Source organism: Bos mutus, chromosome 6 (assembly GCF_027580195.1).
Source record: "Bos mutus isolate GX-2022 chromosome 6, NWIPB_WYAK_1.1, whole genome shotgun sequence".
Lineage (NCBI taxonomy): Eukaryota > Metazoa > Chordata > Mammalia > Artiodactyla > Bovidae > Bos > Bos mutus.
Window position 1 is genome coordinate 13,147,191 of NC_091622.1, and position 26,092 is coordinate 13,173,282.

A 26,092-nucleotide genomic window follows, 5' to 3' on the forward strand; every position below is an offset into this window, starting at 1 on the left:
GGGACTCTCAAGACTCTTCTCCAACACCACAGTTCAAAAGCATCAATTCTTCAGCACTCAGCTTTCTTTATAATCCAACCCTCACATCCATACATGACTACTGGGAAAACCATAGCTTTGACTAGATGGACCTTTGTAGGCAAATTAACGTCTCTGCTTTTTAATATGTCGTCTAGGTTGGTCATAACTTTTCTTCCAAGGAGCAAGCATCTTTTAATTTCATGGCTGCAGTCACCATCTGCAGTGATTTTGGAGCCCCCAAAAATAAAGTCTGACACTGTTTCCACTGTTTCCCCATCTATTTTCCATGAAGTGATGGGACCGAATGCCATGATCTTAGTTTTCTGAATGTTGAGTTTTAAGCCAACTTTTTCACTCTCCTCTTTCACTTTCATCAAGAGGCTTTTTAGTTCCTCTTCACTTTCTGCCATAAGGGTGGTGTCATCTGCATATCTGAGGTTATTGATATTTCTCCTGGCAGTCTTGATTCCAGCTTGTGCTTCATCCAGCCCAGTTTCTCATGATGTACTCTGCATATAAGTTAAATAAGCAGGGTGACAATATACAGCCTTGATGTACTCCTTTTCTGATTTGGAACCAGTCTGTTGTCCCAGGTCCAGTTCTAACTGTTGCTTCTTGACCTGCAAATAGATTTCTCAGGAGACAGGTCAGGTGGTCTGGTATTCCCATCTCTTTCAGAATTTTCCACAGTTTGTTGTGATCCACACAGTCAAAGGCTTTGGCAGTCAATAAACCAGAAGAATCAACAAAAATATAACCAATAAAATTGATAAATGAGAAACTCAATTGTGCCATAAGGTAATAACTTTCCAAAGGCAAATATAGGAAATGAGAAAATAAACACAAGACAAACAACCTTTTTGTCTGGCTGAGGAAGTGTCAGGTATCCCATGATTGAGGCCCATATTAACTCAGCTGCTTCATACCACATCCCTGGAAAAAAGGAGACAGGACAAACGGCTAGTATCTGTGCTCTTGTGTCAGAAAATACTTTTAAAAACTAATACAGAAAGATGATTTTGCATTTTGTAAGAAAATTTACAACTAGCCTAGATTGACAGCAATGAGCAGATAGCAACCTGCTAGAAATACAACAATCTGCTTTTCTGGTTGGTTTAATACAGATAATTTTTCCCTTTCACAGGGAAACAGTAAGAAATATTACATATCACATGTGTACATATGAACTATATTAATATATAAGTGATTATCTCCATTATTTTCAAGGCAACAATTACCATCTTCTGTTTAAAATTTTCAAATACATTAGTTTGCATTTTAAAATACAATTAAGGTCCTCTAAGCTTTGCTAGTAAAACTCAGAAATACCCTCCGGGGAACAAATGGGTAAGTTATCAGGGTGTGTGTGTGCACTCGGTCATATCTGACTCTTTGCAGCCCCATGGACTGTATGTGGCCTGCCAGGTTCTTCTGTCCATGGAATTTTCCAGGCAAGAATACTGGAGTGGGTTGACATTCCCTACTCCAGGGATCCTCCTGACCCAGAGACTGAACTCGTGTCTTTTGTATCTCCTGCATTGGCAGGTGGATTCTTTACCACTAGCGCCATCTGGAAAGCCCAGCATAGGTTTAGAATAAGAGTATCACTTATCACGTGGAGTCCTGCTGAACTGACAGCCAGATGCCAGAAACAGTACCAAGAAAAGTCACAATATAGAAACGCAAGTTTCTTTAACAAAACTCAACAGAAAACTTTTGTTTTGTTAATGCTCATAATATTCCTGGCATCTTAAGTGTCAGTCTCTTTTTGATGAGGAAACTAAGGGAAGTGAAACAATATCAACCAGATCCAATGAGAAAAGCCCACAGTGAAATCTCTTAGCCAGACTTGGTAAATGAGACTTGAGAGGATGACTGTACCCAACTTCTGCAGAATTTGCCCTCTTATCTGTATGCAGACTGACTGCACCAGGACCTTGTCGCTTTCATTTCTGTATAGCCAGGTACCTACAATAAAAGAGAGGGGGAAAGAAAAACATTTTTGACCTTGAATTATTAAAGAAAAAGCCTGGTGAAATAAAACTATGTTCATGGAAGCCTTCATGAACACATGTGACATAGATTTGGTAAACAGTTTCTTCTCTGTATGTAGAATAAGGTCTAAACTCCTTGCTATAACCTACAAGGCTTCACAGGAATTGACTCCTGCCTGGTCCCCACCTCTCCCGATAACCAACTGGGCTCTGCTTGTGTTCCTTATGCTATGCTATGCTAAGTCACTTCAGTCGTGTCAGACTCTGTGCGGCCCCATAGACGGCAGCCCACCAGCCTCCCCCGTCCCTGGGATTCTCCAGGCAAGAACACTGGAGTGGGTTGCCATTTCCTTCTCCAATGCATGAAAGTGAAAAGTCAAAGTGAAGTCGCTCAGTCGTGTCTGACTCTTCGCAACCCCATGGACTGCAGCACACCAGGCTCCTCCGTCCATGGGATTTTCCAGGCAAGAGTACTGGAGTGGGTTGCCATTTCCTTCTCCAATGCAGGAAAGTGAAAAGTGAAAGTGAAGTCGCTCAGTCGTGTCCGACTCTTAGGGACTCCATGGACTGCAGCCTACCAGGCTCCTCCGTCCATGGGATTTTCCAAGCAAGAGTACTGGAGTGGGGTGCCATTGCCTTCTCCTTATAATAGCAGCCAACTCTTGCTAGTGGTAAAGAATCCGCTTGTCAGTACAGGAGATGCAAGAGATGTGGGTTCGATCCCTGGACCGGGAAGATCCCCTGGAGTAGGAAAAGGCTACCTGCTCCAGTATGCTTGCCTAGAAAGTTTCACGGACAGAGGAGCCTGGTGAGCTACAGTCCACAGGGTCATGAACAGTCAGACATGACTGAACACCTGCATGCGTGCATGCACACACACACACTTACTTGCTTCATGGTATCTGCACTTGTCATTCCCACTACTTGGGATTCTGCTCCCTCCTCCTTCTACTCCAGGGCTCATCCTCAGTGGTCTTGCCTCCAAGGCTTCCCAGGTTAATTAACTACAGTGTCACTTCCACTGTCTTGTGGTTCCTGAGAGGAGGGCGGGATCCATTCCATTCACCCAAAATTGGTTTGGATGTTGAAACTGATGATCCCACACATGCACCGGGAGGATATGAAAAGATTTAGTGCTCACATAATGAGCCTTTCTGAGGAGGGCAGGGAAGGCACCTAAGCTGGTCTGTTTGACTTAAGTGAAGGGAGTGGTGGATGGCTTCTCTTTTTATTTTGATTAGGGTGTGGGGCTGGGGTAAAGGTTCCCACAAGCTAGGCCAAGGTTTACTGATAAATGAGCTTTAAAAAAAAACTCAGCCTGTCCAGATGTGGGGCACAAGGGCAAGAAGCTGGGACCTGATAACTGCCAGTGGCCAAACATCAAAAATAGTCAGGCTCTTTATCATAATCTCTCACTATTCTCTACCGCATTGACCCCCTTACTTTCTCCCTGGCTTTTAATCTATATGTGTGTGTGTCGGGGAGTGCAGAAGATGGGAAATAATGCATATTGTAGGTTAGTGATGGTGGCCACAGAAAAGAGGTATTATCGTCAATATTTTTATTTCCAATTGGCTTCCCCCTGGAAATGTCTACAAGTTTCAAGGAGTTTGGGACCTTATATCCAAGTATATTGAGCTTAAAAGTCAACTAGGGCACTTCCCTAGCTTCAGTGGTTAAGACACCGCACTTCCACGCAGGGGGCATGAGTTCAATCCCTGGTCCAGGAACTAAGATCCCACATGCCATGCATGGCACAGCCAAAAAATAGGAATAAAAAAAGTTGACTGGGAATTGTGTTCAACTTGCTGGGAAACTTGTTGAATGCCTAGAAATTCAGACAAGATATCTGAGGCTTAAATTACTTGTTACTCAACTATTAGGACTTCCTTCCTTTCATGTATGTTAAAATATTCTAAGAAATCCATTTCAAAATAAGTTTTATTACATTTTCTCTATAGCCAAATACAGTTTATTTTTCAGATCACTGAAATACATAAAGCTGTAAGTGTATTCTCCTGAACTTACAGGCTCAATTTCCATTCACAATTCTTTACAAAGCTTCAGCTGAGCCTTTTCTGAAGCCCAGGGAGTTACCTACTTCCACAACTAATGCAGATTAGGTAACACCCTCCACAATAGAGCAGGGCAATATTAGAAGACTTGGTTGTTTTGTTTTCCTTTTTAATAAGAGAAAATGGAAACATAGAGAAGTAAACTGCTCAACCAAAGCCACTTCTTTCACTGGGGCAGAGCCAGTTCCAGGGATTTCGGGAATATTCAGTGCACAGTAACTACGAGGTCATTGAGTTGTTTCTGAACTGGAATTCTGGTAGGGACAGTGCGTGACGGTTATGGTGACGATATGACAGCACCTTACCCGTTGCTCCGTTGTTGCTTATTAGACTGCTCAGGATATACTCTGCTTTTAAAAGTTTCCCTGAAAAGAAGCAACCAAATGCCACATAATTAGTTCTGAACACGTGCTTTAAATACTACTGCTGTTCATGCTCTAAGGTAAACACATTATAACAGGGAAACATCATATTTTAAAATTTAAAATCAGTAACTACATCACACACAAAAGTAAAAAAGAAGATGCAGTTTTCAGGAACTGGTAAGATGGGAAGTTATGTAGTAACTGAAACTGCAATTAGATTCCCAAGTATATACACATGTGTATATGTGTACACACGTGTTCATTTATATAAATAAATAATCCGTTCATACAGAGTAAGGCTTGAGAAGTACAGGCAAATCTTTCTCAGAGGCTGCATCTCCTTCTTGTGCAAACTATGCCAGGACTCTACTCCAAAAGTAGAGTTGAGTTGCCTGTGAAGTGAATAAGACTATTTACAGAATTATTAGGGCTTCCCTAGTGGCTCAATTGGTAAAGAATCCGCCAGCAATGCGGGAGACGGCCTGCAATGTAGGAGACCGAGGTTCAATCACTGGGTCAGGAAGATCCCCTGGAGAAGGAGACAAAAAACCCACTCCAGTATTCTTGCCTGGGAAACCCCATGGACAGAGGAGCCTGGTGTGCTACAGTCCATGGAGTCGCAAAGAGTTGGACACAGCTTAGTGACTAGACCATAACAGAATTATCAGGAGGGAATTTTTTAGGGGGTTGGTAGAGAAGAAGTTCTTTGTAAACTTTTCACTGACTTCATCAACACCACGTAGGAGGGGCCTAACCTATGAATTCATAAGCCCAATCTAATTCATAGGCCTAACCTATGAATGTAAGTAGGAATCTCAATCATTTATCCTTTTGTCCATTTCCGCTTCCAGGTCCCTCGAAGCCCTACATGGTCTGGCCCCTGGGACTTCTTTGACCTCATCTCTACCATTCTTTCCCTCATCCTCACTCTTAGTTTGGTGATGGTGGCTTCCCGACTATTCCTTGAACCTGTCAGGCTTGTTCCCACGTCAGGGTCTTTGTATTTACTTATTTTAGTTTGGAATGCTTTTATCTCAGATATCTACAAGGCTTGCTCCCTTCTCCTTCAGGTCTTTGCTCAGATGTCACTTCGCTGTCTCATAAGGCCTTCCCTGACCACCCTATTTCAAAGTGCACACACAGCCATATGCCTGATTGTGGCAGAGTGTGATCCAGAGGCGGTCACAACAATCTCTTCCGACCCACATGTTCTTTTGCAATGTGACCCTGCCACTCCTCCAACAAGAAGTGGAATCTAGAATTTATTTTCCTTCCCCTGAGCCTGAACTGGCCCTGTGACCTACTGTGGACAAAAGACGTGGCAGAAGTGACACTGTGTATCTTTCTGGTCGGGACATTAAGAGACACCTCTGGAGTGTGGATGTTTCTCTGGAGCAGAGGTTTGTACTTGATCTGAGAGGCCCCAGAAATTTCAGTACTGAATTAGTTTTCTCTTAATTACTTGCTGGGGTAATTGTGGGTAAATTCAGACTCAACATAGACACCTGGCACAGATTTGCTGCTCTTTCTTTTTGGATGGATATATACATACATTCAGTTCAGTTCAGTCGCTCAGTCATGTCCGACTCTTTGCGACCCCATGAATCTAAGCACGCCAGGCCTCCCTGTCCATCACCAACTCCCGGAGTTCACCCAGACTCACGTCCATCGAGTCGATGATGCCATCCAGCCATCTCATCCTCTGGCATCCCCTTCTCCTCCTGCCCCCAATCCCTCCCAGCATCAGAGGCTTTTCCAATGAGTCAGCTCTTTGCATGAGGTGGCCAAAGTACTGGAGTTTCAGCTTCAGCATCATTCCTTCCAAAGAAATCCCAGGGCTGATCTCCTTCAGAATGGACTGGTTGGATCTCCTTGCAGTCCAAGGGACTCTCAACAGTCTTCTCCAACACCACAGTTCAAAAGCATCAATTCTTCGGCGCTCAGCCTTCTTCACAGTCCAACTCTCACATCTATACATGACCACAGGAAAAACCATAGCCTTGACTAGACAGACCTTTGTTGGCAAAGTAATGTCTCTGCTTTTGAATATGCTATCTAGGTTGGTCATAACTTTCCTTCGAAGGAGTAAGCGTCTTTTAATTTCATGGCTGCAGTCACCATCTGCAGTGATTTTGGAGCCCCAAAAAATAAAGTCTGACACTGTTTCCCCATCTATTTCCCATGAAGTGATGGGACCGGATGCCATGATCTTCGTTTTCTGAATGTTGAGCTTTAAGCCAACTTTTTCACTCTCCACTTTCACTTTCATCAAGAGGCTTTTTAGTTCCTCTTCACTTTTTGCCATACTCCATGGCAAATAGAAGGGGAAAAGGCAGAAGTAGTGACAGATTTCCTCTTCTCAGGCTCCAAATTTACTGTGGACAGGGACTGCAGCCATGAAATCAGAAGACAATTGCTTCTTGGCAGGAAAGCAATGACAACCTAGTCAGTGTGTTGAAAAGCAGAGACTTCACTCTGCTGACAAAGGTCCATATAGTCAAGGCTGTGGTCTTCCCAGTGGTTGGGTACGGTTGTGAAAGCTGGACATAAAGAAGGCAGAGCACCAAAGAATTGATGCCCTTGAACGACAGTGCTGGAGAAGACTCCTGAAATTCCTTGGACAGCAAGGAGATCAAACTTGTCAATCTTAAGGGAGATCAACCTTAAATATTCACTGGAAGGACTGATGCTAAAGCTGAAGTTCCAGTATTTTGATCATCTGATACAAACAGACAACTCATTGGAAAAGTCTCTGATGCTGGGAAAGATTGAGGGCAGAAGGAGAAGAGGGCATCAGAGGATGAGATGGCTGGATGGCATCACCAAGGCAATGAACATGAAGTTGGGCAAGCTCTGGGAGATGGTGAGGGACAGGGAGGCCTGGAGTGCTGCAGTCCATGGGGTCGCAGAGTCAGGAACGACTGGGTGACTGAACAACAACAACAAAATATATATATATTTGGCTTCCATCTCAGAGCTTGGGCAGAGAGCAGGCTTCCCTCCCCCACTTCTCTGGTTGGGTTGATAGAGCTGTTTAGTCCCATTTCATAGCTGTGCAAACTTTTAAGAATTCCAGCTTTATGCAAATATTTCACCCCACGAAGCCCAACGCCCTGTCCCTGCTCAGGAATTAAAGCGGCAATCCCTTCCCTTAGAGTGTATCCAAGTGTAAATCCCTTTGGCTATAGTGTCAGGAGCAGTAATCTACTATTCTGACTTTGAACATCTATATTTCGTGCATTTAAAAACATTGAGTTTACTATATTTATGTAATGGGAGAAGATTCCGCATTCTCCATGTTGATGGAACTGTAAGTCTGAATCTTTATCTCTAATTGTGGCTTGAAAGGTTTTGTCTAATTTCAGACAAGAGTGAGCTGAGCAGGCCCAGGGCATCCTCTCTTGCCTCTGAAATCTCATGATGTTGAATACTCAGACCTTTGGAATGCGTTTTGAGTGGATACCAGGAAGGCTAGGTCAAAGGGCAAAACAGGAAGACTGTGCTGTCCCCTCGTATTCTTTTCATTCCTTTTCCTTACCCTTATGGTATCACACACACTTCTGCTCCATCAGGTTTCCCAAATGCTGGGGATTGAGATGCCCTTCCCCCATACCTTCTCTGCTTTCCAGGACACCACCCCTGCTCTAAGCCCCCTTTCTCTCTGGGAAACCCAGCGTAGGTAGAGGCTCAAGAGATGTTTGGGGGCAGATGTTCACAAGTAAGCACCTAATCCTGAGACTGAATTTGTCTTCTTGTGGCACTTCTGGTAGTATCTTTGAGGAAATGATAACTCCAACTGTTGGAGAATAAGATCTAGGACTTTTACCTTAGACATATGATATGTGGGCAGAGAAGTGTACTGTTCATGATGGTAGCAAGGCTTAACCCATCATCAGGAGAAAAACTCTATACTACCTTGGTTAGAGATGTGAGAGACAACCAACCAACCAACCAAATAAGTGAAAAGATTATTTGCTCGTGTAAAGCAAAGCTATCAACACGCTAGCCTACCGACTTGACCTTGATTAACACGTCACACTACAGCAAATCCATGTATTATACAAAATGCCCTCTGTTCCAAGTTCTATTTAGTGAGAACAAACATTAGGACACTGCCTGCCCATACCCAGCCCTCATGTTTCGGTGCCACCGCCCCCTCATCGGAGAACATTCTGCTGACACATCATTCCTTCTGATGCTGTCAGGAGGAACATTAGTGGTTAGGTTTCTCTCATACCTTAAAGATGATAAACCCCAAACATTATAAAAATGTCCCCAATTATGGACATTTGAAGTAAGACTTTTTTTCCCCAAGTTCAACTCTGTTGATGTAGTTACTTTAGAAAACTATATAATAAGCTGCTGTTAAGTCACTTCAGCGTCCGACTCTGTGCGACCCCATAGATGGCAGCCCACCAGGCTCCCCCGTCCCTGGGACTCTCCAGGCAAGAACACTGGAGTGGGTTGCCATTTCCTTCTCCAATGCATGAAAGTGAAAAGTCAAAGTGAAGTCGCTCAGTCATGTCCGACTCTTAGCGACCCCATGGACTGCAGCCCATCAGGGTCCTCCATCCATGGGATTTTCCAGGCAAGAGCACTGGAGTGGGGTGCCATTGCCTTCTCCGCTATATAATAAGACCCGGGTACAATTTACACACAGCTGCAAGAACTTGAGAGTGAATGAGCTTGGGCTTTTTGAAAAGTTAGCCTCCACAAGCCCATTTCTCTGTCCTTTTATCTCTGCCCCTCTCTGTATTCAGCAACTGTCTCATTCAGTATAGTCAGTACAGTTCCTTTTCAAAGGAAATGAAGTAGTTAAAAGATATTTTTGACCTCTTCAAGTACTGAGTTATTAAAACAATAGCAATAGCTAAACCCAGTTTTTAAAGTGAGCCAGTTCTGTTTCTGGGAGAGGCCACTGGCATTCTACTTTTGTCCTTTACTCTTTCACTCTTGGAAATGAGTACAGCAGGCTACACGTTTCTAAACCTTATGGTTATCAGTAATTTAAATAATTCAAGAACTCTATGGAAGTGAACTTTGCTGTAACACAGAGCAGGCCCCTGCCCCCACCAGCGCTCCTCTACATTACAGCCTCAGTTAGAATGTCAGCCTCATTTTTCATTTCATTCAAAGTGACAGAAGGACAAAAAAAAGATACTTTAAGGCCTAATCAGGTACTGTACCGGTGCTCCTAGTGATGGAAAAAAAAATCTCAAATTACTTCAGTGGGTTTGTCAGCTCTATTGTTAGCATAGTCAAGTGGCCCTACAGAAAGGAGACAGCAGAGCTAAGAGAAAATAGTAGAATTCTAATCTGCTTTTTAAAGGCTCTTGGTCAGAAGTACAGCAATTCAGATACCCCTGTTTGAAAGCAGCGGGACAGATTTGTTAGACGACAAAAGCTCCAATTAGTATTTTCCACCCCCTTTCACAATTTTCTCTATTGCTTTTGGCTCTGAAACCCTTTATGCCAGGGCCTTTGTGCTGGCAAGAGGCGGGTGGAAGGGCGCCGCGGCAGGCCGGCAGGCGGGAGCGCGGGAGGCTGCAAAGGGAGGCCCGCGGGCCGCGGTTCCCCTCGGCCCCGTGGAAGTCAAGGAGCCCCGAGTGCAGACGAGCCCGGACGGGACGACTCCGGGACAAGGGGGCCCGCCGGAGGAAGCCTACCTGCATGCATCGAGATTCGGGCCTGGCGGATGACCACCTGCGGGGCGATGGGCGTCGCGGGCTGCAGCCTGTGCAGCGCTTTGGCGACCTGCAGCAGCTGGCCCGAGACGTCGAGCCCGTACAGGAGACGGTCGCTCAGGAACACGATGGCGGCGGCCGTGGCGCAGTCCCGGGCGAGGATGGAGGCTTTCAGGGACGCCTGGGGGAACATCCACCAGACACCATCAACAGAACCGAAAGAGCGCCCGGCAGAAAAGAGAGCAGCCTTGGGACCAGGCTAGTCTTCTAGGTATTGTGATCAAAAGAACAAAACCTAGAGCTAGGAGAGCTAGGAGGCTGCTGCTGCTGCTAAGTCGCTTCAGTCGTGTCCGACTCTGTGCGACCCCAGAGACGGCAGCCCACCAGGCTCCCCCGTCTAGGAGGAGACTGAACCAAAAGACAGTCATCATCGTCGTCGTCATCCCAATTCATTTGTGGGATTAAATATTTTTTATTCCATTTTCCCTATTACATTTCTAAAGTTATACAGGTGATAAAATGCATATATCCCATTATTAAAAGTCCAAACAATACCCAGTCAAAATTAAATGTGCCCCTTTGTTTCCTGATTCCCTACCTTATTTTCTCCCTGACTCCCACCAATTGCATTCTTGTTCTTCCTGATAATGGTTTCACAGAGATCTTTCCAGAACTTCCTCTACCCTTTTATGTATATTTAGACATTAATTGATTCCTTGTGGTGCCTTTCCTCCTCCCTTTCTCCTTTTCTCTCTTTTTCTTTCTTCTCTCCCTTTCTTTTCCTTCCTTTCCTTCCTAAATGAAATTACACTAGACATAGTGTTGTGTTACTTGGTTTCTTCAGTCACCATAACATCTAGCATAGCTTTCCACATCAGTTCATAACACCCTGCTTCATTTATTGCCTACATTTTAATTAATAAGAAATACAGAATTCTAGGTAATATTTTATATTTATATGATCATGTTTAGTTAATGAATAAAATAAGAAAAGAAGCAGACATGAAAGTATAACAAAGAGTGAGAAATAGAGATATAAATGAGGCAAACTTTTATGGAAAAACACCATATTTAGGGCTTTTAAGGTATTATACTGTGAGTGCAAGTTGCTCAGTCATGTCCAACTCTTTGCAACCCCATGGACCATACAGTCCATGGAATTCTCCAGGCCAGAATACTAGAGTGGGTAGCCTTTTCCTTCTCCAGGGCATCTTCCCAACCCAGGGATCCGACCCAGGTCTCCCTCACTGCAGGCAGATTCTTTACCAGCTGAGCCACAGGGGAAGCCCAAGAATACTGGAGTGGGTAGCCTATCCCTTCTCCAGCAGACCTTCAGCCAGATTCCTTACCAACTGAGCTATCACGGAAGCCTAAGGTATTATACTAAAGACATTATTACACTAAAGACACTAAAAGTCATACAGCTGATAACATAAATGAATTTACCACCCATTTGCTAAACCAAGTAGAATGTTTACTGGGCTTCTCAGTTCACATATGAAGCCTGCTGCTGCTAAGTCGCTTCAGTCATGTCTGACTCTTTGCGACCCCATAGATGGCAGCCCACCAGGCTCCCCCATCCCTGGGATTCTCCAGGCAATAACACTGGAGTGGGTTGCCATTTCCTTCTCCAATGCATGAAAGTGAAAAGTCAAAGTGAAGTCACTCAATCGTATCTGACTCCTAGCGACCCCATGGACTGCAGCCCACCAGGCCCCTCTGTCCATGGGATTTTCCAGGCAAGAGTACTGGAGTGGGGTGCCATTGCCTTCTCCGAATATGAAGCCTAGAAAGCATTATAAGCATTGTCCATTTTCCTACCACAATCTTTTTATACAAACACTGCTTTCTTCATCACATAAGTACTAACATTTATTGGGTAAAACTAGGTACCAGGCACAGTGCTAAGAGCTTTATATGTATTAATTTAATCATCACCAAAAATCCTAGGAGGCAGATTCTATTTACTTAATTGTCAAAATCAGTATTTTAATCATCCAATTGAATTATTCCTCCCATTCTGACTCCTAAAATCCTACTGGGTTGACCAAAAAAGTTCATTTGGATTCTCCAGAACATCTTATGAAAAACCCAAATGAATGTATTGGCCAACTCAATATTTCTTTTCATTTATACCTTGCTACCAAGAACCACCACAATAATCCTCTTTTCAAACGAATGAATTCTTGTTAAGGCTTTTAACCTATTACTGTGTTTTTTAAGTTTAAAAAGTGATAATGTGCTCTTGTATTTGTCCTTTTGTTCTTAGTTGATCACTATTGAAATTGTGATATTAATAGTAATACCAATTGTTAGGGGGAATATCTCTTCTCTCCTTTTGATGGTTCCTTCCACATGCAGGGAGCTCAGTTACTGTAGCATTCCTGGCCTCTTTCTACTTATTCTGCCCCAGGAGAGGTGGACGATTTTGATTGGTAGACTTGGGAAGAAACTGGGCATGCATTACTTAGCTCCTCAATTTTTTCTTTTGGGATCAGAGTGTCTAAAGGAAACAGGGATTCTTATCTGCTCTTCTATGTCATGCCTTATCTAGAAAACCACCCCTTATGCGGTGTTCTGCTTGGCTCAGTAATTTCTGTGACTGAATAGGGAAGTCAACATAATTCTGGGGTTCATCTAGCAGAACCCCTTGCCCTAAAACCTAGCTGTATCTTCCAAGTTAGCCTTTGTCAGAATTAAAGGTAATATTTAATCTCTTGTCTCCCTAACTCTTTTGTTTTATTTCTTAGTTTGCTCTAGGAGGGTAAGAGAGGTGTTATTTATTGGATCTGCGTAAAGACCCCAATGTCAATCATTACCTAACACACCACGTGTGCTGTGTGCTAAGTCACTTCAGTCGTGTCCGAAACCTTTGTGAGTCTTTGCGTCCAAGGGATTCTCCAGGCAAGAATACTAGAGTGCCCTCATCCAGGGGATCTTTCCCACCCAGGGATCGAACCTGCATCTCTTTAGGTCTCCTGCATAGGCAGGTGGGTTGTTTATCATGAGTGCCATTTGGGAAGTCCACCTAACACACCATAGCCCTTTCTAAAGGAAACTGCTCTGCTCACAGCTCCTGCCTTTGAAGCAGCAACGTTTTTTGTTGACCTTGATCCCCTCTCCCCATCTTACCACCAGCTGAAGGCTAACCTAAGAGTACCTACCTCATACCTAGCCCATGACTCTGTGGTCTGAATTGAAAAATGAATTTATCAGTCTAAACTAAGAAACACAGAATTTTCCAGTTGCTGCAGGATAGGAAGAAGCAGAGAGTAGAGTTTAGCTAAGCTACATTTATGTATAACACCCGCGTGAAGTCCAAGAATGTGACTGTGAATCCAGATCCACATTTTCACCAATGCTGTTATTAGAGTTACAGGCTTCCTTTACCATCCCATGTGTATGTTCATAATGATGTACACCCTATTCTAAGAATTTCCTTGTGTGAGCCTCTGTTTAACTCAACCCAAAATGCCTAACTAAAGCTGAAATGCTCAAAACTTCTATTGAGGATTATCAAGTAAACCATTAATCTGAAAACACAAGTTTTAAAATGAGAACAAGCCAGTCATCTGACATTTGTAAAACGTAAATTTAGAGATAGAAAAGGAAATTGCTGACTTTATTGCCCAGCTCTGTTTAACACGGAGTCTCTGATCAAGAGTCCTCTCTATGGTAGGTGCACAACACGGCCCTCTGGTTTGCGACCTCAGCTGCTGTCTGCAGAACGTGCGGCGTCCGCCACGGCCAGGCTCTCTTAAACCGTTCTTTGAAACAGCGACTCTATTCCTGTCACCCTGCTCATGACCCCGTGGAGGGTACTCAGCAAGCCACAGTGAGCCCCTTCTCTTTGAGGTGCATGCCTGACGTTTAGTTCTGCTCTTCATTCTCATAGGGGTCTCACTTCAGTTTTCTGGGTAAGAGTACCTATGTGGGATGCAATGTTTAGAGGCAGGTCTGTTCTCCAGGGAAGGCAATGGCACCCCACTCCAGTACTCTCGCCTGGAAAATCCGGTGGATGGAGGAGCCTCGTGGGCTGCAGTCCATGGGGTCGCTAGGAGTCGGACACAACTGAGCGACTTCACTTTGACTTTTTACTTTCATGCATTGGAGAAGGAAATGACAACCCACTCCAGTGTTCTTGCCTGGAGAATCCCAGGGACGGGGGAGCCTGGTGGGCTGCTGTCTATGGGGTTGCACAGAGTCAGACACGACTGAAGTGACTTAGCAGCAGCAGCTGTTCTCCAGGGCTGATTCTCTTCCCTTTCCTCCTTGACAATAATGGTTTCCATCTTTGTAGTACCATATAGTTTATGAAAAACATTCACACACATGATTTCATTTATATTTATAGGAACTACAAAATCTAAGTAAGCTAAGGAAACGGAGACTGAGAGGTCGACTTTCCAAAGTTACAAAGTCAAAAGGGTCAGGGTCAGGCAGGAAGGAACTCAAGTCTCTATCATTTTTTTTTCTTTCCTTTTCTGTTGTGGTAAAAAGCACAGAACATAAAATTTACCATCTTACCTTTTTTAAAGTATGGCATTCAGTAGTGTTAAGTGTATTCATATTGTTGTAAATTAGATCTTCAGAACTTTTTTATCTTGCAAATATGAAACTCAATACACATTAAATAAACCCTTTCTCCCTAGCCCCTGGTAACCTCCGTTTTACTTTCTGTTTCTATGAATTTAACTTTTCTAAGGTATGTCATACTAGTGAATCATACAGATTTTGGCTTACTTGACTTAGCATAAAGTCTTTAAGGTTCATCCGTGTTGTAGCATGTGACAAAATTTCCTTCCTTTAAAATGTTGTATAGAATATTACACAATATACCAGTTTTTGTTTATCCATTCATCTGTCAGTGGACATTTGAGTTGCTTCCACCGCTTGAGTATTGTCAATAGTACTGCTATGAACATGGGTGTGCAAATACCTCTTTGAGGCCCTGCTTTCAATTCTTTCAGATCTATACCAAGAACTGGGGTAGCTGGATTAAGTGGTAGTTATATTTTTAATTTTCTGAGGAGCTGCCATACTGTTTTCCATGGCGGTTACACCACTTTACAATACCACCAACAGGGCACAGAGCTTCAGTTTCTTGACAACCTCGCTGATCCTTGAGGAACTCAAGTCTCTTGAGGGCCAGTCTTTCTTCTGCTTTCCCCCTGTGTCTGATCAAGGTGGTTCTGGGCAGGGCCTAATCCGCACAGTAATCTGGGCATAGGAATCTGGGTCTTTGGAGCTAGGGCTGAACTCATCACTTACTGAGTTCAAACAGTGGTTCTTAGGACGCTGTATCCTATATTATGATAAAAATATTTTTAAGAAAAAAAGAAAAACTGGGGCAAATAAAAACAAATCCCAATTGAAAAGAGTGTTCTTGTTATGTATTTTAAAATAAGAGAAAGAAAACTTTCCAGGTCATCTCTGACCTTTAATTTCAGTATTTTAAAACTCTCTAGTGAAAGCTGGTAGGTACCATGAGACCAAATGATAATTTGGTTATTAACTGGAGGTTATTCCAACTGGGCATTCCTTACACAGCTGAAAGGATGCTCTGTGAGTCTAATGAGGTGGTCTTCCCAAGTTGAGGGGATGGAGCTTCTAAGAGTCTGTGGAAGATAAGGTGGCCAGAGTTCACAGAGCAAAGTACCAAAAGCAGAGAGCTGCACAAAGAAAGAAATTCAGAGATCTGCAGAAGGTCCCTTTGAATCTTCAGCAGAATACTGATCAGCTCATCCCCACCCAATGCTGGGGAAAGAACCACTTGACTGGAACAGAGGAAACAATCCCCAAGCCTCATGTAGTTTGTGTTTCTGCCAGCCAGAGTAGGAAATCATGTCGTTCACAGGGCATGGGGTAGGATGTTCAGAAGTGTAATGCTTCAGTAGTGAGACAAAATTAACTTCAGAGAAAGTGGCTCTTGGCCCACTCTGAAAGTTTAGAAGCAAGCTTGAAATGGATCAAACTATTTACTAACTGGACTGAGTTCCAGGAAAAAGTTCAAGAATATTTACAGGCACACAAAGAATCTGCCATATTATAAGGTAAAATTTATAATGCCTAGAATCCAGTCAAAAATTAGCAGGCATGAAAGAAGCCTATACTAAAGAGGAAAAGAAATAAATAGAAGTTGAACCCCAAATGACACTTAAAACTGTATTTCTTAAGTTCAAGAAGGTACAGTAAAAATTAGGTGGAGTTGGAGAAGGAAAGGGCAACCCACTCCAGTGTTCTTGCCTGGAGAATCCCAGGGACGGGGGAGCCTGGTGGGCTGCCGTCTATGGGGTTGCATAGAGTTGGACACGACTGAAGTGACTTAGCAGCAGCAGCAGCAGTAGCAGGGACATCAGAGATATAAAAACTATGCAAATCCACTTCTAGGGATAAAAAATGTCTGAGATGAAACCGTAAGTATCTGGATTGTGTCCAGGGTCTTCCATTCATTTGCCATGGCAAGTTACTTAACCTCTCTGAGTCTCAGTTTCCTCATCTGTGACATGTGGATAATATCGATTTTTGGTGCTGTTTGAGAATTAGAAGAAACGTGGGTCAAATGTTCAGCACAGAGCCTGGCACATTATGGGTGCTAAATAAATGAAGGGGAACAAAATAGGGAAGAGAGCTTAGTTCCTGTGCTCCCATTCCCCTGTATGCCAAAATAGCGACAAGCGAAGATAGACTCCTAAAAGAAATGTCAGTGGAATTTTCAATAGAGCAAAAAGGAAGTAACAGATCATTCCTATACCATCTCTAAGGTTTATCTCAGAAAATGGTGGAGCCTCTCATTTAATTTCTGTCTTCTCTTTGCCCTGTCTAAGGAATGATGTTACTAGAAACTGAGAAAAGAAAGGAAAGAAAAGGAAAATGAGCAGGCTCCATGGCAGTTGGTGAAGGAAAGCTGGTGCTTGAAAGGCAGCTTTCTCAGCATGCACGTGCGAGCTGCTTTTGGCTGTGGCCAATGGAGGAATCCCTCCCGAGCACCTGTAAAGGATGCTGCAAACACCCTATTCTGCATCCCGCGTGAACACGCCATATATTTGAGCAGAGAACATTGCCTCATCTATTTTTCCCCCTTCTACTCTTAATAGTTTGGAGCACAAAAGCCTGAGAGAGGGTGACCTGCCAGACAAAGGCCCTTTGAGTTCCTTGGAAAAGTAGACTTGGAGGAGGATGGAAGGAATCCAAGTGGCCCTATTATTTCCACTTGCACTAATTAGACATTTTTCTGTCAGCTATTGAGCACTGCTGAGAGGCCAAACTCTCTGAATTCATTTCTAAAGTGTTTACAGAAGTTTGCATCTGTTTGTGTCTCTTCAGGAGGAAAATAAGCACTTCAATAGCATTGTGGAAAATCTAAACGAAGCATCCTATTCTGGAGGGCCTGGCGTCCCCACAGCTGCATAATTTAACTCCGCTCAGGGCCCGAACCTCTCGCATCTCTCTCCAAAACCTAACGACGCAAAATGCAGAGAAAGTCAACTCCGGAGAATCTTTTCTTTCTTGTCATTGTCTTTCCTCTCCCTCCTTTGAAACGGCGGCCTGCTGTGCGTCACATACAGATTTGGGTGGGTATCACGCTTGCAGTCCGCTCTCGTGTTTCTACCAGCACTCTGAGAAATTAATACCCACTTTCATTTGCTGCCAAGTGAGGGGATAGTAAATTCCTCCGCAGCAAAGCGAATACATCACCATCCTGGGAATCTCCCCCAAGTGTCTGCCCGGGGAGCACTCTGACTTCAGAAGGGGAGGAATGAAAGGAGCCCCGGGTGTGTGGTAGGGAAAGACGCTGAAGAGAAAGTTTCCCTACACGGCAAACTGTGCCTGGGTTATGCACAATTAGATTAACATGAAAGAGAGTCCCTTTCCCTCCCCCACTCCCCAAAAAAGAAAGAAAAAGAAAACAACACAAAAACCCTAACCCACTGACTACGTGGCAGTGCCTTTGAAATGCATATTGGTCTACATGGTATTTGATTCAGGGTTCTTTTTGTTTGGGTTTTTAGGCCCGCGACTGACCTGCCATCCCAGAGGACTCAAAAATAAAATCTTTTAAGATGCTGTCACAGTAACAGAATTTTAGTGATAGAACCAATATAGCATAACTCAAGATTTTTTTAAAAAAGGAATTCTATTCCTTTATCTTTGCTCAGAGGCTGGCTTAAGAGAAAGCTTGTCCACATAGTCACTAAATTCTGTTTTTCTTGTTGAGTGGACCTGTTTAAATGAAAATATATGGACACAGATAAGGCAGTGTGTATGCTGGATTTCTAAAGATAGGCTTACAAATGTGCACACACACATACCCTACATTTTTTTACATCTGTTTTCAGGATGGGAAATATGGGGTTCTATTTGAGTTTGTGGTACAAAGGGAACTTCATGGCGAGGAAGCTGAGTCAGGTGGTAAAGGAATTAAACTCCACAATGAGATTTCAATACACAGATGATTGAAAAAATGCTAAAGAGCCTGCTCTAAGGGCTTTTGCTGAACAGCAGCAAGGAAAAGTGTGTGCTGTTTTCATAGTTCCTTGCATTAACGCTAGCCCCTCCCAATGCTGAGCACCAAGTTTGGGTCCCAGCTATGGGTTCAAAGCCGTGATGTGTTCACAGCAATGACAATGGCAGCTGTTCTCAAGGGGGGCTGGGTGAGGGGACTCAGAACCAAAGCCATCTGGCATTGCAATTGGCAGGCGCAGTGTAAAGGGAAATTATTGCTGCATGGCAAATTGGGAGATAGGAAAAGGCAGCGGAAAGGGAGAGGGGGAAATGTCCTGAGGTGAGGAATTAGCAGAATAAACAAATGAAAAGTGATTGACGCCTACATAGTTATGTGTCAACAATAAAGCAGAGTAAGAATCAACCAATCCAACTGGACTCCTCCAGGTCAAGGGAAGACCAAGCCCAAATGCTCCACGTTTGTCCACCCACTGAACCGTGAGGAGGAGGAGGAGGGGAAAGAACCTGAACTTTCCTACAATTTATGCTCAGGGCTTATTAATATTTCATCAATCTTTCCTTCATTCTACCAGTGGAACATGCAGATTCAAGCACTTGCAGAAAATAGTTATTGATATAACCTTTTTCTTGATCCCAATACCTGAAGATAATATTTTGGATCATCTATCCCTGCTTTCTTACCCTCCCTCTCACACATCTACTATGAATGGAACTGGGTTGTCTGTTGAAAGAAAAAGCAATATCAAAATAGATCCACCAGGATCCTGGTGAAGCTCATGGCCCCTGAGTCCATGGACCTGCCCCTGTCTTCTGGATTCCAGGTTGCTATGGCCACAATGACTCTCGTCATCATTCTTGGTGATTTCAGCATCCATATTGATCATTTACCCAGCGCAGATGATTTACCCTCTCTTGCCTCCTTATCTCCAGTGAGCTTGCTCTACACTCAACTTTAGTCACTCTCATGGCCAGAATTTGCCATTTGATTTTCTGATTTATCTGCTATTCTCCCAGCTTTCTTCCTGGATAGCCCAACTTCAGTGATCCTGCAACACTTTGGGGATATTCACACTGTCTGCTAACCCTACTGTTTTATTTGTTTGTTTGGCTATGCCATCAGTCCCTCATGTCCTCACTTGCCTGTTTAAATTCCATGGTGCATCAACATAACAGCCTTTTAATAAGCATTCTTGACTCCTCTGCCACTTTCTACTTCCGCCATATTTGTCTGGCAATTCTAACCATGTTTACTGTTAAAGGAAAATGTTGACCTCATGTTAGAATCACCTAAGGAGGCTTTTTAAAAATCTAGATGCCCAGATGGCACCCTTGGCCTGTTAAATCAGAATCTCTGGACGTGTGCCCAGGCATCAGTTTTGCCTTACAATGCCCAGGTGATACCAACGATCCCCAGGTGATTCCAATGCTTCCAGCTTTGAAACCACCTGTCCCTGACCTTTAGCCTCTTTCCTCACCCTTCACTCCCTCCTCCCTGATGGGAATGGAGTGAATCTTCTGATGGGAGTGGCATAGCAGGCTCAGACCTTCTTCTTTCCTCTCTTCGAATCTTCTTCCCTGTTCTACAAAAAGGGAAGGGGCCTGGCAGCAGCAAGATGCGTGAAGAATTTTCCAACTACTTGCCCAAAAACCTAAAGCTACGTTCTCCTGTTTTAGAATAATAAAGGTTGCTCTTTTACATCTGTCTTTCAGTAGGTTCTGAACACAGGAGAAGATGAATGTTATTTATTGTCACTTAGTACTTCCAAATTCTATCTAATTCTCTGCCTAACCTGGGCTTCTACCCAAGCAAATGAATGTGGCTGGAGAAAAACACACAACTGTAACACTTTAAATTTATGACCATAACCTGAAGCTTGCCCTCAGCATGGTCAGACAATCCAGCTTTTACACCTTTGCTCTCCTCTAAAGCTGCCACAGCCCCTTTAACCTCCTCTACTCAACTGATGACCTGGCTTCTGAATTCACTAGGATAATAGTCAGTGAGGTGAGAGCTTCCTTATTCTCTTTCCCAAATCTGCCAACCCTCTTATGTTATAACTCATGTGTCCTCCCTACTCCTACTGGCATGTTTAAGACCAGTTGCCACTCTATACTCAAATCTATCCCGCCTGCTTTACTCTAGGACATGATGCCTGTAAACACTTCCTTTCACTTCTGCATCATTCATTTCCTCATCTCTGCTGGATCATTCTCATCAGCACACAAACATTGTATCTTCCACCTTAAAAAGTCCTTCCTTAACCATATATCTCTTAGTCCTTTCAGGATGATGTAACAATAATGTCGAAAACTGGGTATTTTATAAGCAATAGAAGCTTATTTCTCATAGTTCTGGGGATTGGGAAGTCCAGGATTAAGGAATCAGCAGATCTGATGCTGGGTGATGGCCTTCTTCCTGGTTTACAGGTGGCATCTTTTCTCTGTGTCTCTCTGGAACCTCTTTTTAAGGGCAGTAATCCCATTCATGAGGACTCTGTCCTCAAGGCCTAATCACTTCACCAAAGCACCTCCTCCAAAGCCATCACCTTGAAGGGTAGGATTTCAACCTATGAATGTGGGAGGTGAGGGTACATACAAATGGCCAGTCCCCAGCATTCTCCTTCTAGCACCTGTCCCATTTCTCTGTCCCTCCTTACAGTCCATCTCAAAAGAGTTGTCTAAACTCACTGTCATGCTTTCTCACCTCCCACTTTTTCTTAAATCTATAGCTTTCATCCCCAACACTCCACTGAACCCATTCTTTTAAACGTTGCCAACAACCTCCAAATCCAATGATCGTTTATTAATCCTCATCTTATTCAAACTCCTAGAAGCATTTGGCTGTGACTATCAATCCCTCCTTTTTTATTCATGTGACTTCTGGCATTTCACACTCTCCTGGATTTCTTTCTCCTTCATTGACTGCTCACTCTACTTTGCTGGCACATCCTTTTCCAGCCTCTGAATGTTGACGGCCCAAGGAGTCAGTCCTAAGACTGCTTCCGTTCTCTACCACACACTCATTTAGACGGCCCCTGGCCTCAAATATGACTCGTGTTGATAACTCCAAACTAAAATACTATCTTATTGTTAAGCAATTATCCTCCAATTAAAAATAAATAAATTTAAGTTAAAAAAGAAAAAAAAAAACTCTTCTGAGTCTCTTTCCTGCAGTGCTGTGAGGTATACAAAATTGCTTACACAATAAATAGCCTGATGTGGATGTCAGTTACATATCTCAAACCTAATATGTTTAAAACAGAACACTTTAATTTCTCTTCTGTACTTGCTTCTTCATTTCATTAATGACAACTCATTCATTCATTTGCTGAGGACAAAACTTTAGAGTTTTCACTCTGTGGTGGCTCTTCTTCTCTCACCCTCTACATTGAATCCATCTGCAAATGATATTGGCTACACCTTTAAAAAAATTTTATTAAAAAAAATTGGCATATAGGGCTTCGCTGGTGGCTCAGTGGTTAAGAATCTGCCTGTCAGTGCAGGGGACACAGGTTTGATCCCTGGTGGGAAGATCCCACATGCTGCGGAGCAACTAAGCCACAACTATTGCACCTGTGCTCTGGAGCCTGGGAACCGCAACTACTGAAGCCCGTGAACCCTAGAGCCCACACTCAGCAACAAGAGAAGCCACCACGATGAGAATCTTGCATGCCGTAACTACAAAGGAGTCCCCATCTGCAGCAGAGAAAGTCCAGCACAGGCAAAAAATAAGTTAATTAATTAAAAAGTTCGAGCATGATTGCTTTTCAATGTTGTGTTAGTTTCTGCTGACACAACATGAATCAACTATAAATATATATATACATCCCTTCCCTCTTGAGCCTTTCTCCCACCCCCTCATCGCACTCCTCTAGGTCATCACAGACTACTGAGCTGAACTATACAGCTCAGCTATACAGTCGGTTCCCACCTTTAAAATATGCACAAGCTCTGACCACTCTTCACCTCCTCTAGAGCAACCACTTTAATTCAAGCCATTATTATAAATTTGCCTCCCCTTATCCTGCTGTTCTTTGTCTGGGTGCTCTTTCCAAAAAGTCTCTTGCTTTATCAGCATGTGTGTCTCCTCAGACAACTCATTTCCAAGTGTTAAACAAGAGGCCACTCTCTGGCCCTGGAAGGGGTCCCCCTTCCTGCAACAATGCTGAAGCGGAAGCTCCAGTACTTTGGCCACCTGATGCGAAGAGCTGACTCATTTGAAAAGACCCTGATGCTGAGAAAGATTGAAGGCAAGAGGAAAAGGGGACAACAGAGGATGAGATGGTTGGATGGCATCACTGACTCGATGGATATACGTTTGAGCAAGCTCTAAGAGTTGGGGAAGGACAGGGAAGCCTGGCATGCTGCAGTCCATGTGATTGCAAAGAGCCGGACATGACTCAGCAACTGAACAACAGGAACTGTTCTAAGCATTCCATGTTATACATTCACTGAATCCTCTAAACAACCTATAAAGACCATTGTAGAGGTAGAAAATGGGAGCCAAGTGTTTAGGTAAGGTGCCCAAGATGACAAAGCTAAGGAGGCAGCACTACGATTCCAACCCAGGTTCAGTTCAGTTCAGTTCAGTCGCTCAGTCGTGTCCGACTCTTTGCGACCCCATGAATTGCAGCACGCCTGCCTCCCTGTCCATCACCAACTCCCGGAGTTCACTCAGACTCATGTCCATCGAGTCAGTGATGCCATCCAGCCATCTCATCCTCTGTCGTCCCCTTCTCCTCCTGCCCCCAATCCCTCCCAGCATCAGAGTCTTTTCCAATGAGTCAACTCTTCGCATGAGGTGGCCAAAGTATTGGAGTTTCAGCCTCACCATCAGTCCTTCCAATGAACACCCAGGACTGATCTCCTTTAGAATGGACTGGTTGGATCTCCTTGCAGTCCAGGGAACTCTCAAGAGTCTTCTCCAACACCACAGTTCAAAAGCATCAATTCTTCAGCGCTCAGCTTTCTTCACAGTCCAACTCTCACATCCATACATGACCACTGGAAAAACCATAGCCTTGACTAGATGGACCTTTGTGGGCAAAGTAATGTCTCTGCTTTTCAATATGCTGTCTAGGGTTGGTCATAACTTTCCTTCCAAGGAGTAAGCGGCTTTTAATTTCATGGCTGCAATCCCCATCTGCAGTGATTTTGGAGCCCCCCCCAAATAAAGTCTGACACTGTTTTCACTGTTTCCCCATCTATTTCCCATGAAGTGATGGGACCAGATGCCATGATCTTCATTTTCTGATGTTGAGCTTTGAGCCAACTTTTTCACTCTCCTCTTTCACTTTCATCAAGACGCTTTTTAGTTCCTCTTCGCTTTCTGCCATAAGGGTGGTGTCATCTGCATATCTGAGGTTATTGATATTTCTCCCAGAAATCTTGATTCCAGCTTGTGCTTCTTCCAGCCCAGTGTTTCTCATGATGTACTCTGGATATAAGTTAAATAAGCAGGGTGACAATATACAGCATTGACATACTCCTTTTCCTATTTGGAACCAGTCTGTTGTTCCATGTCCGGTTCTAACTGTTGCTTCCTGACCTGCATACAGATTTCTCAAGAGGCAGGTCAGGTGGTCTGGTATTGTAATCTCTTTTAGAATTTTCCACAGTTTGTTGTGATCCACACAGTCAAAGGCTTTGGCATAGTCAATAAAGCAGAACTAGATCTTTTTCTGGAACCCTCTTGCTTTTTCGATGATCCAGCAGATGTTGGCAATTTGATCTCTGGTTCCTATGCCTTTTCTAAAACCAACTTGAACATCTGGAAGTTCATGCTTCACGTATTGCTGAAACCTGGCTTGGAGAATTTTTAGCATTACTTTACTAGCATGTGAAATGAGTGCAATTGTGTGGTAGTTTGAGCATTCTTTGGCATTGCCTTTCTTTGGGATTGGAATGAAAACTGACCTTTTCTAGTCCTGTGGCCACTGCTGAGTTTTCCAAACTTGCTGGCATATTGAGTGCAGCACTTTCACAGCATCATCTTTCAGGATTTGAAATAGCTCAACTGGAATTCCCTCACCTCTACTAGCTTTGTTCGTAGTGATGCTTTCTAAGCCCCACTTGACTTCACATTCCAGAATGTCTGGCTCTAGGTGAGTGATCACACCATTGTGATTATCTGGGTCATGAAGATCTTTTTTGTACAGTTCTTCTGTGTATTCTTGCCGCCTCTTCTTAATATCTTCTGCTTCTGTTAGGTCCATACCATTTCTGTCCTTTATTGAGCCCATCTTTGCAAATAATGTTCCCTTAGTATCTCTAATTTTCTTGAAGAGATCTCTAGTCTTTACCATTCTGTTGTTTTCCTCTATTTCTTTGCATTGATCCCTGAGGAAGGCTTTCTTATCTCTCCTTGCTATTCTTTGGAACTTTGCATTCAGATGGGAATATCTTTCCTTTTCTCCTTTGCTTTTTGCTTTTCTTCTTTTCACAGCTATTTGTAAGGCCTCCTCAGACAGCCATTTTGCTTTTTTACACTTCTTTTCCATGGGGATGGTCTTGACCCCTGTCTCCTGTACAATGTCATGAACCTCCGTCCATAGTTCATCAGGTACTCTATCTATCAGATCTAGTCCCTTAAATCTACTTCTCACTTCCACTGTATAATCATAAGGGATTTGATTTAGGTCATACCTGAATGGTCTAGTGGTTTTCCCTACTTTCTTCAATTTAAGTCTGAATTTGGCAATAAGAAGTTCATGGTCTGAGCCACAGTCAGCTCCTGGTCTTGTTTTTGCTGACTGTATAGAGCTTCTCCATCTTTGGCTGCAAAGAATATAATCAATCTGATTTAGTTGTTGACCATCTGGTGATGTCCGTGTGTAGAGTCTTCTCTTGTGTTGTTGGAAGAGGGTGTTTGTTATGACCAGTGCATTTTCTTGGCAAAACTCTATTAGTCTTTGGCCTGCTTCATTCCGTATTCCAAGGCCAAATTTGCCTGTTACTTCAGGTGTTTCTTGACTTCCTACTTTTGCATTCCAGTCCCCTATAATGAAAAGGACATCTTTTTTGGGTGTTAGTTCTAAAAGGTCTTGTAGGTCTTCATAGAACCGTTCAACTTCAGCTTCTTCAGAGTTACCGGTTGGGGCATAGGCTTGGATCACCGTGATATTGAATGGTTTGCCTTGGAAATGAACAGAGATCATTCTGTCGTTTTTGAGATTGCATCCAATACTGCATTTCAGACTCTTTTGTTGACCATGATGGCTACTCCATTTCTTCTAAGGGATTCCTGCTCTCAGTAGTAGATATAATGGTCATCTGAGTTAAATTCACCCATTCCAGTCCATTTTAGTTCCCTGATTCCTAGAATGTCAACGTTCACTCTTGCCATCTCCTGTTTGACCACTTCCAATTTGCCTTGATTCATGGACCTAACATTCCAGGTTCCTGTACAATATTGCTCTTTACAGTATTGGACCTTGCTTCTGTCACCAGTCACATCCACAACTGGGTATTGTGCTTGCTTTGGCTCC

At 43.4% G+C, this 26,092-nt stretch overlaps 1 protein-coding gene across 13 annotated transcripts in view; it reads right to left on the reverse strand.

The window, feature by feature from the left end:
- The window catches only part of ALPK1 (alpha kinase 1), a 123,002-nt gene that overhangs the window by 19,421 nt on the left and 77,489 nt on the right, over nt 1-26,092 (reverse strand). For 11 of the 13 annotated variants that reach the window (XR_011464452.1, XR_011464450.1, XR_011464451.1 and 8 more), the window contains 4 exons: nt 10,122-10,320; nt 4,396-4,455; nt 1,903-1,989; nt 878-954 (listed from right to left, as the gene is read on the reverse strand). Coding sequence is in view for 10 of the 13 variants with exons in the window: in XM_005904782.3 (XP_005904844.1) it covers nt 878-954; nt 1,903-1,989; nt 4,396-4,455; nt 10,122-10,320 (423 nt within the window). In the remaining 3 variants the exon portion in view is untranslated. The remainder of the gene's footprint in view (nt 1-877; nt 955-1,902; nt 1,990-4,395; nt 4,456-10,121; nt 10,321-26,092) is intronic. The other 2 variants (XM_070372003.1, XM_070372004.1) reach the window with 2 other exon arrangements.